Source organism: Crinia signifera, chromosome 8 (assembly GCF_055691185.1).
Source record: "Crinia signifera chromosome 8, ASM5569118v1, whole genome shotgun sequence".
NCBI classification, from domain to species: domain Eukaryota; kingdom Metazoa; phylum Chordata; class Amphibia; order Anura; family Myobatrachidae; genus Crinia; species Crinia signifera.
In genome coordinates, this window is record NC_139224.1 from 156,313,664 (window position 1) to 156,325,047 (window position 11,384).

General features: G+C 47.2%; 1 protein-coding gene across 1 annotated transcript; it reads left to right on the plus strand.

Moving 5' to 3' along the window:
- Positions 1-3,433: 3,433 nt before the first annotated feature.
- On the plus strand, positions 3,434-5,396 carry LOC146027154 (E3 ubiquitin-protein ligase TRIM39-like). The gene has a single exon (XM_083158114.1). It carries the CDS (start codon positions 3,434-3,436, stop codon positions 5,150-5,152), a length of 1,719 nt encoding a protein of 572 aa, XP_083014240.1. The 3' UTR covers positions 5,153-5,396.
- Positions 5,397-11,384: the final 5,988 nt, after the last annotated feature.

Below are 11,384 nucleotides of genomic sequence, written 5' to 3' on the forward strand. Positions count from 1 at the left end.
GGGCATTCTGGCGGTTCAATTCTTGAATCCTTCCCTTCATAAACCCTAAACCTGTGGGTGTACCCTGAGGTGCTTTCACACAGTTTATACATTTTTATGCCATACCTTGCCCTCTTACTGGGAAGGTACTGGCGGAATTTAACCCTTCCTTTAAAATGTATAAGGGACTCGTCGATACAAATAAATTTTTCAGGGATGTACACCTCTTCAAATTTGGCACTGAAATGATCAATGACCGGCCTGACTTTGAATAGCCGGTCAAAGGTGGGATCATCTCTGGGTGGGCACTGTGCATTATCGGTGTAATGTATAAATTTAAGAATTGTCTCAAATCGAGTCCGGGTCATGGCCATACGGTAAAATGGAGTACTGTACAGAACATCTGTACTCCAATATTGCCTAATTTCTGGCTTTTTTACTATGCCCATATGAAACACCAGACCCCAAAACGTCATCATCTCTACTGCATCTACAGGGGTCCACCTAGCAAATGATGACGTGGGGTTTTGAGCAATAAACTGCTGGGCATATAAATTAGTTTGGTCCACCATTAAATTTACAAAATCATCAGAGAAAAATAATTTGAAAAAGTCAATTTCTCTGAGACCTGTGGAATCAAATTGGATTCCTGGCATGGCCAAAAACTCAGGAACCTGGGGCTCAAAATTGTCTGGTGGTGGGGTCCATACGAGATCAATTGTTGGGGGGGGGGGGGTCTCAGCTGCTCTACGGGGGCGTCTTTGAGGGGGTCCCTCATCATCAGAGGAGGAAGAGGAGCTTAAGGCGAATCCTTCAAATTCCCCGCTTGCATCACTGGCTGTGTCAGAGTCAGAAGCAAGCAGGGCATATGCCTCCTCCGCTGAATACATTCTTCTGGATGACTGTGATGACATTTGGGAGGACATTTGGGATGCCATTTTTATTTTTGTGTTACTGGTAGTGAAATGTTTCAACACGTGTATAGTGTAGGGGGGGGGTACAAACTTTATTTCAACCCGGGGGATATGTAGTGTGTATGTAGTGCAGAAAAAAAAAAAATACTTTATACCAATAAAAAAAAAAAAAAATGAAGGGGTTAAAAATAAAAAATTGAAGGGGTTAAAAAAAAAAAAAAAAGGTCCTGCGCCAAAAATTGAAAAAAGCTGATCAGTGATGTACGTCACTGATCAGCGCACAGTGGCCACAGGACACCCACAAAATCACAGTGTGTGTAAAAAAAAAATTAAAAAAAGACCCCACAGCACTCACAAAAAAAAAAAAGGTGATCAGTGATGCGACACTGATTACCAGTGAGGTGCAGCAGGTGCACAACCTTTGGTGCAACTGACAGGTATATATATAAAAAAAAAAAAACCTCTGCACCCCCAAAAAAGTTGCTGATCACCTCAGATATAGTGATCAGCACAAAAGGCGGGGGCAGCAGACACAAAATTTAGCACTCTCTGTCACTCTCTATCACTCTCTGTCACTATCTCTCACTATCTATCACTCTAGGACACTAAAAAACCTGCACCCCCAAAAAGGGGGGGTAGCAGACACAAAATATACACTCTCTATCACTCTCTGTCACTATCTCTCTCTATCTCTCACTATCTATCACTATCTATCACTATCTATCACTCTATGACACTACAGCAGCAGCACTGACAGGTATATCTATATATAAAAAAAAACCTGCGCCCCCAAAAAGTTGCTGATCAGTTAATTTATACTGATCAGCACAAAAGGAGGGGGCAGCAGTCAGTTATATAAAAAATATATAGCACAATCTGTCACTATCTCTCTCTATCTCTCTCTCTCTATCTCTCTATAACTATCACACTGCAGCAGCACAAAATATAGCACTCTGTCACTAGGCCTCTCTATCTATCTCTCTCTCTATCTCTCTCTATCTCTCTCTCTCTATCTATAACTATATCACACTGCAGCAGCACAAAATATAGCACTCTCTGACACTATCTCTCTCTCTATCTCTCTCTATCTATCTCTCTATCTAGCTATTACACTGCAGCAGCACAATTTCACAGCACAGGAAGGCACAAGTAGCAACAGGATCCAGGAAGCATCCAGCACACTACTAGGCACAGATCAAGCAGTGATCAAGCAGCGATGAAGCAGTGATCAGGTAAGTATGGAGCAAGGTTCTGGTCAGTATATGGCGGCAGGTGGCACGGTGACCGCACTGCACGCTATTCCAGACCGGAATGGCGTCTGCAGTGCAGTCACCGTTAGTTTAAACCCCCCTCCATGGCTGTGATTGGTCCGTCGGTCCGACGGACCAATCACGGCCTTTGGGGGCGGGCGGGGTGAGGTGGGGTGACACCAGTGTCACCCTTACACCCCGCGGTGATTGGTGCTGTACTTTACAGCACCAATCACCTCCGATCCCGTGTCACCGGCGAACGTTATTCGCCGGTGACACAGGAAAACGCTGTAATTGGCTGTTCACACTGAACAGCCAATCACAGCGATCGCCGACGGGGGGGCGGCATCGCAGCCCCCCCTGGGCATGCACGGACATGTCTGCTGTCAGGGACAGCAGACATGTTGAAACTGTCACCGCGTCTATAGACGCGGTGACAGTTTAAATCCATGACGTACATTTACGCCATGTGTCGGGAAGTGCTTCCCGACCATGACGTAAATGTACGTCAAATGTCGGGAAGGGGTTAAGCTTTGGAGAGAGGGAATGTGGAAATGTTGTCCAAATCCACCAATCCGCTTCTGTCAATTCTAGTACAGTCTATGAAATGCCTGAAGGTTATTTTAGGAAACTTCTACACTTTATCTCTCTACAATGCTTGGTACATCTCCCTCCCTGTGTTGAGAATATGGGGGGAATTCAATCTTTCACTTTATGATGGCAGGATCTCACTCAAAGGTGTTCACTTCCCCATAGGGTAGAGAGCACTTTTGGGTGAACAGGGAGGCAAAATGGAATGGCAATTGGCTTTCGCCTATGAGACTTCTGATTTCTGAGTGTCTTGGGGCGGGATGTATTAATATACATCTCCGCCCAGCCACTGCAATGCTACCGCATATGTACTAACATATGTGGCTAGCATCGGAGTGTGGTGACTGAGACCCCCGCGATACCTGTAATGTGGTTTGCGGGGGTCTCCGTCACATCCCGGTGGCTGTCAGTGTCCCCGGCGTCTCCTCCTCCCCCTGCAGTCGGCTGTGACACCTGCCGGGGGAGGAGATCGATGGAGGACGGGAGGGGGGCTCGCGCCGATGGCGGGCGGTCACAGAAGCCCATAGGCTTCTATAGGGTATCGCCACCCAAAGGTGGCGATACCCTGCCCGGCGGAGACGGGGCGGACGGGTAATGGTACATAGGAAAATGCAATAAAACTCCAGTTTTACTGCATTTTCCCTTTAGTACATCCCACCCTTAGACTTTAATTTTCATTTCTCTCATCTGCTACCAGCGATGGCGTCTGCTGATCTGAGACGGGAGCTGGACTGTTCCATCTGCCTGAACATTTATACAGATCCTGTCACCCTGAGATGTGGACACAACTTCTGCCGGGCCTGTATTGATCGTGTGCTGGATACACAGGAAGGGACTACAGTATTTACCTGTCCAGAATGCAGAGCAGAGTATCTGGATCGTCCTGCACTAGAGATAAACAGAAAGCTCTGCAATATAGCAGAACGTGTACGCTCTATTCCACAGGAAGGAACTGGGATGTTCTGCTCTTATTGTGTCCACTCTCAAGTACCTGTTCTTAAAGTCTGTCTGAAGTGTGAAGCTTCTCTCTGTGATATACATTGGAGGACACACAGCAAGTCAGCAGAACATGTCTTGGTCGATCCCACCACTTCCTTGGAGAAAAGAACATGTTCCCTCCATAAAGAGATCTTGAAGTATTTCTGCACTGAGGACAATGTCTGTATCTGTGTGTCCTGCAGTTTGGCCGGAGAGCATCGGGGGCACGTGGTGGAGATGCTGGGTGAGGCCTCTGAGAAGAAGAAGGAGAAACTGAGAAATTTTCTGCAGAAACTGACTAGAAAAAGAAAAGGGACTGATCTGAGTATCCAGAGTCTGCAGAAACGCAGGAGAGAATATCCAAAAAAAGCAGCTGGTTCAAAAAAGACAGTCACTGCTCTGTTTAGAGACATCAGGAGACAACTGGTGGACCTAGAGAAGAGAGTGCTGAATGAGATCTCTAGGCAGGAAGAGAGTGTTTCACTCTCAGTCTCCGATCTGATTCAGCAGCTGGAAATGAAGAAGGATGAGATTGCCGGGAAGATGTGTCAGATTGAGGAGCTGGGTAACGTGTCTGATCCAATGACTGTCTTACAGGAACCAGACACAGGTGACTTGTCTGATACAGAGGAGCCATGTTCCATGACTGATCCAATGACTATTAACCAAAAACAGGATAGTGAAGAGAGCGAGGAGGAGAAGGTGGTGGAGGAAAGCACTGAGGAGAACAACGAGAAGGAGGGCATTGAGAAGGGGGATATAGAGGAGGCTGAAAGATATGATGAGCATGACCATAAAGTGGGAGATCTGAATATGGGTCTTATCTCAGGGAAATTAGCAATATTATCTGATATACTAACAGGAATAAATGTATGCTTCTATGTGCAGGCACCAGCAGACATATCACTGGATGTAAACACAGCGTATGATTGTATACTTAGATCAGGTGACCTGAAAACTGTATTCACATCTTCAATGCAAGATCAGCCAGAGACACCAGAGAGATTTGAGGATTATCCTCAGGTACTAAGCACCAGGGGATTCTCCTCAGGGCGACATTACTGGGATGTGGATGTCAGTAATGCAGACATGTGGTATGTGGGGATGTGTTATCCCAGTATAGACAGGGAAGGGGAGGAGTCACGAATTGTATTTAATGACGTGTCTTGGTGCTTGGAGAAAATCGAAGATCACTATTCAGTGACACATGATGATGACGAGATCAAGTTACCTGGCAGTATTCCCTATGATAGAGTGAGGGTGTATCTGGATTATGAGGCAGGACAGCTGTCCTTTTATTCTGTGAGTGACATGATCAGACACTTACACACCTACACTGCCACCTTCACTGAGCCCCTTCATGCTATATTAGGTGTATGGGAAGGGGGTTCTGTACAGATATGTGTGGATAGCCTGGAGCAGTCAGGGAGAGGAATCTGATTGGTGGGACATTAGTGCAAAGAATGATGCAGTGGATACAGATGTATATACAGACAGTGAGTCTGGTGCAGGGAATTGGTGTATAATTGTGTGGGCACTGCAAGTTGTGTATTCAGTGTTACAGTAGTTGTGTCATGTCCAACATTATCTGTTGTTCTATTCCTGACAGGGCAAATATGTATCCTCCATAGTCATTTGTACCAATCAGCATAATATTTCTATGTAACTCTATAGTTATGAGTATTCTTCAGTTATTTATTAGTGATGTAACTAATAAAGGTTCCGGAATGTTTCTGGTATCTTGCATTATTGTCTCAGTAGCTGTTGTGGTGCGACAGTCCTGGTTTTTCTGTATGAAGATATCAAACATCTCTATGGTAAAGCGGTCACCTAGAGAAGACCTACCCCACTTCTGTCAGGGATCAGCATGTGTTGTGGGCACAGAACCGGGAAACCAATGACCTGCTGTAATGGGTGTGGTTGAAAGGGTCAACCGTATCTAGAGCGACAGTCAATAGACAGTCAAATTACAGTTGACCCGGATTTAACGTGGAAGCGTCGGATCCGGGATCAAGATCCCAGGCCCGAGCCGGCATAGCGATCTGAAAGGGGTATCACAAACCTGAATCAGGCTCTTAATATGATATGGTGGCTGGAGAGATACAGCTGATATAATTTGCAGGGGGTGCAGTATACACACAGGAGTTAGGGAGGGGCCCTATACTGCACACCCTATGTAATGAGTGGTGCTGCCTTGCTGAGACTAATAGTGCCACACACTAAGAGGGGAAAAAGAGGCATATGCACTATTCAAAGGATGGGGCAGATGTATTATAGCGCACAGCGTGGGAAGGGACATCAACAAGATGTATTAACATATTTTTTCTACCAAAGCGGGGGAGCACAAACTCCCCCCTCCGGCGATGCCCCCCCCCCCTCCTGGAGACAGCACATCAGTTTACATGCGGGCAGACAGACAGCCCCTCGGCCAGCTGGACGGGCATGCTCGCGGTCTTGCTACTCACGCGAGATCTCCATCGCAGCCCAGAGCCAACAGCAGGGACAGCCCTGTCCCTACTGTTGAGATAGGACTTCCCCACCCTGTAGATAGCAGCAAGGTCAGTGCTGCTGAACTTTCATACATTCACCCTGCATATCGGCCTGCAATCCATATATATATATATATATATAATTTTTTTTTTTTTATACAGTCGTTTTTTATTGAATTTTCAACAGATCCCGATACCCAAACAGACAGATCAATGTACATATGGTATACAGCAAGTGAGTGGCATAGGGGGAAAATAAATTAGTATGCCAAGCGTAGCAAGGCACCCGGCCTGCTGCGTGGTGAGTGCAGCAAGCCCGCAAGGGTGATGATCCCCCCCCCTCTCGTTGGAATTCCGGCGGTCATGATTCCGGCGTTGGGATTTCAAACCAATCCCAAATATCTAGTATAATGAAACAGGCGTATATGGTAGAAATGTATCTAAGTATAATGCACAAAGTCACCCATTGCACATTGTAGAGAGAATATCTACGTACCAAATCAGGGGGAATAACAAAAGAATACATTGGCATTGAAGTGTCAAACAATAAAAAAAAAAACTTACCACAAAAACCCCCCCACCCTGTACAACCCACCCCCAATGTAGGCGTACTTGGATCCCATAAACTAAACCTACCCCTACCCCACTATCTATCTATTGTGGACTAGAGAAAGGAAGTAAATTAGTGGCCCTTAACTAAAACCGAGTCAAAGCTACATCAGCAATAGAACATTCCTATGTTAGCTAAATTATGCCAAAAAAATAAAAATAATAATCTACCCCTCTCCCCCTACCCACCAACTAACTACACTAACTAATTCCAAGTCCTACCCAAACTCTTTCATATATAAACTAGAATATCAGCGGAGAATTGCAGGGGAAACAGCCACCACTCCTAGGCAAGATGGCGCCGACATCCCACGTTCGAAGAGCTATATGTGAGGCTGCAGCAGGGATGGTGGCCTCTCAGCGGGTGTATCCATGCCACTCCACAACCTCACAGCCCCACTCACCACCAGGAGTCGGGAGCAGAGCACCGCAGGAGGAAGGTGGCGGCGCCTCTGGAGAGTATCCCCCCGGCGCAGCAGCACGGCAGGACCAGGCCGGAGCTGCAGAGCAGGGAGAAGCCGATCCAAGATGGCACCCATGTCCGGAGGAGAGGGAGCACGGAGCGCAGCGGGCCCAGGCAGCCGCCGAAGCCTCCACAGGCTGTCTATGAGAGCCGCGGGCGGCACAGGAGGTGCAGGAGAGACTCCGGAGGGCAAAGAGGTAAGGATGGTGCGCCCACGGTCCCTGGGGCAGGATTTTAGCAGAGCTCTCAAACCCAGCATCCACTCACATGCCCGTTCAAGCCATGGCCCCTGGCCTGCTATCATTTAGATAGCAGGGGCGCATACCACCCCTGTCATTTAGCGCTCACCGGCTGCTTCATACATGGGGGAGAAGCGGTATCCATGCACATAACATCTGCTGATACCCCTTCTCCCCCATAACGACACTTCCTACATCTGCCCTAATACTAGTTATACATTTTGTAATAAGTTTTGCAATAAATATTTTGCTTTTCACAATCTTGGTCAGGATTATGGGTTTACACCTCCTCCCTTTCCAGGTAACATCATCGGATAAGTCCCTAACATTCTAAAGGCACCATACACTTGTCTGATAATATTTTCTGTAGGCACTCCTCCCTTCTACAGGCACTCCTCCCTTCTACTATATCACCTTCTCACTGCTCATTTTAGGCTACACCAGGGGTAGCCAACTCCAGTCCTCAAGAGCTACCAACAGTTCACATTTTTTCAGCTCACCTCACAGGTGCACTCATTACTGACCAACACATTTTAAAAGATCCAAAGGTGGTGCCAAATACTTCACTTGTGATTCTCTTAGTAGACATGGAAAACGTTAACTGTTGGTAGCTCTCGAGGACTGGAGTTGACTACCCTTGGGCTACACCAGTGGTAGCCAACCCTAGCACTCGAGAGCTACCAACAGTTCACATTTTCCAGACAGCCTAGCTGCTGCACTCATTAATCACTGACACATTTTAAAAGATACACATATGGAGCTAACTAGCTCACTTGTGATTCTGTGAGGAAACCTGCAAAACATGCACTGTTGGTAGCTCTCGAGGACTAGGGTTGGCTACACCAACTCCATTCTATATTGCCCCTCTGAACAACTTCTGTATTGAAATATGGCTCCTTGTTCCTGTCCCATACCAGTCCTCGCTCTCAGGGCTCGCCCCCTCAATTTTCACACCGCTAACATGCACCCACAAACCACACAACCTAATTGCTATCTCCCCTGTCCCTTCCTTTCTCCTGTGCTCTCTGGGATGCTAGATCAATCTGCAACAAGCTTCCAAATATCCATGACCTCTTCATCTCCCACTTTTTTAACCTTCTCGCCATCACTGAAACCTGGCTGTCCTCCTCTGACACTACCTCCCCTGCTGCCCTCTCCTATGAAGGCCTCTCCTTCGCCCACTTGGTCAGACCTGATGGCCGCCAGGGTGGAGAAGTGGGCATCCTGTCCCCCAGCTGCACCTTCCACGTCATCCCACCTGAGCCCGCCCCAACACATTCTCCACCTTCTGAGGTACACACTATCCGCCTCTTCTACCCCATTCACCTCCTTGTGGCTGTGATCTACCACCCCTGTGGCCCCTGCTCCTCTTTCCTTGATAACTTTGCTGCATGGCTACCATACTTTCTTGCCTATGACCTCCCCTCTATCATCCTCGGTGACTTTAACATTCCTGTTGACGGGTTGGGATCATTTGGTCTGCATCATTATGGCCGACACCATAAGGTCGACATGGTTCTAGGTCGACAGGTCTTTAGTTCGACAGGTCATTAGTACGACATTGTCTAGGTCGACATCCGTTTTTTGACCTGAATGTCAACACAGTCAACATGGACACAGTTTAAAGTGCACTACACTTGCTGCGCTTGCAATGCGTCGGGCACGGTGCCTCGCTACACTCGGCACACTATTTTATTCTCCCACCATGTCCTAGTGCAGGGGTGGGGAACCTTTTTTGTGCCAAGGGCCGTTTGTAAAGGGAAAAAAATCCTTCGGGGGCCATAAGTAAAAATTTCTCTTACAAATTGTCCTGCTGCAGCCATCCCACGCTCCAGCGGCTGCCGCTGAATAGGACTGACAGTCTCCGGCTGCTGTTGATTAAGAGGAATCTCGCGAGAAATACCGACCTCAAGTGAGAATTCCCTTGTACTTGACTCTCGGCAAAGCCGCTGGGCAGGTGGGAGAGCCACTCAAACCGGCTATGGGGGCCGCATACGGCTCACCGGGCCTGAGGTTCCCCACCCCTGCCCTATTGGATAGTAGGCCATGAAATACCGTGTGTGGGCACATGTTGGCTCAAAAAACAGTGAAAAACTCAATGTCGACCTTTTGACTGTCGACCTAGACAATGTCGAATTAATGACCTTTTGACCTAGACCCATGTCGACCTAATGACTGTCGACCATAATGCTGTAGACCAAATGACACATCCCCTGCAATATAGCAGAACGTGTAACCCTGAGATGTGGACACAACTTCTGCTGGGCCTGTATTGATTGTGTGCTGGATACACAGGAGGGGACTACAGTATTTACCTGTCCAGAATGCAGAGCAGAGTATCTGGATCGTCCTGCACTAGAGATAAACAGAAAGCTCTGCAATATAGCAGAACGTGTACGCTCTATTCCAGAGGAGGGAACTGGGATGTTCTGCACTTATTGTGTCCACTCTCAAGTACCTGTTCTTAAAATCTGTCTGAAGTGTGAAGCTGCTCTCTGTGATATACATTGGAGGACACACAACAAGTCAGCTGAACATGTCTTGGTTGATCCCACCACTTCCTTGGAGAAGAGAACATGTTCCCTCCATAAAGAGATCTTGAAGTATTTCTGCACTGAGGACAATGTCTGTATCTGTGTGTCCTGCAGTTTGGCCGGAGAGCATCGGGGGCACGTGGTGGAGATGCTGGGTGAGGCCTCTGAGAAGAAGAAGGAGAAACTGAGAAATGTTCTGCAGAAACTGACCGCCAAGAGAAAAGGGGACTGAGAAAAGTATCCAGAGTCTGCAGAAACGCAGGAGAAAAAATCCCAAAAAAGCAGCTGGTTTAACAGAGACAGTCACTGCCCTGTTTAGAGACCTCAAGAGACAGCTGGATGACCTAGAGAAGAGAGTGCTGAAGAAGATCTCTAGGCAGGAAGAGAGTGTTTCATTCGCAGTCTCCAATCTGATTCAGCAGCTGGAAACGAAGAAGGGTGAGATTGCCAGGAAGATGTGTCAGATTGAGGAGCTTGGTAACATGTCTGATCCAATGACTGTCTTACAGGAACCAGACACAGGTGACTTGTCTGATACAGAGGAGCCATGTTGTATGACTGATCCAATGACTATTGTCCTCAAAAAGGCAGTGGAGGAAGAGGGGGGCACTAAGAAGGAGGAGGGAGATACTGAGAAGAATGAAGAGGCGGTCATTGAGAAGTTGAATAGAGAGGAAAGTGGAAGACCTAATGAGCATGCCAATAATGTAGGGGACCTGGATGTGGGTCTTATATCAATGAAATTACTAATATTATCTGATATAACAGGAATAAATGTATGTTTCTATGTGCAGGCATCAGAAGACCTATCACTGGATGCAAACACAGCGGGTAATAATATACTTATCTCAGCAGACATGAAAACTGTATTCACGTCTTCAATAGAACAGAATCAGCCAGAGACACCAGAGAGATTCTGGGATTATCCTCAGGTGTTAAGCACCAGGGGATTCTCCTCAGGGCGACATTACTGGGATGTGGACGTCGGTAACGCAGACAACTGGCGTGTGGGGATGTGTTATCCCAGTGCAGACAGGAGAGGGGAGCAGTCACAAATGGGATATAATAACAATTCTTGGTGCTTGGATAGGACTTCTGATGAGGAGCATTCAGTGATACATAACGGTGAGACGATCCCGTTACCTGCCAGTGTTCCCTATGATAGAGTGAGGATTTATTTGGATTATGAGGCAGGACAGATGTCCTTTTTTTCTATGACCTTTTATTCTGTGAGTGACATGATCAGACACTTACACACCTACACTGCCACCTTCACTGAGCCCCTTCATGCTGTATTAGGTGTATGGGAAAGGGATTCTGTACAGAAATATGAGAGGA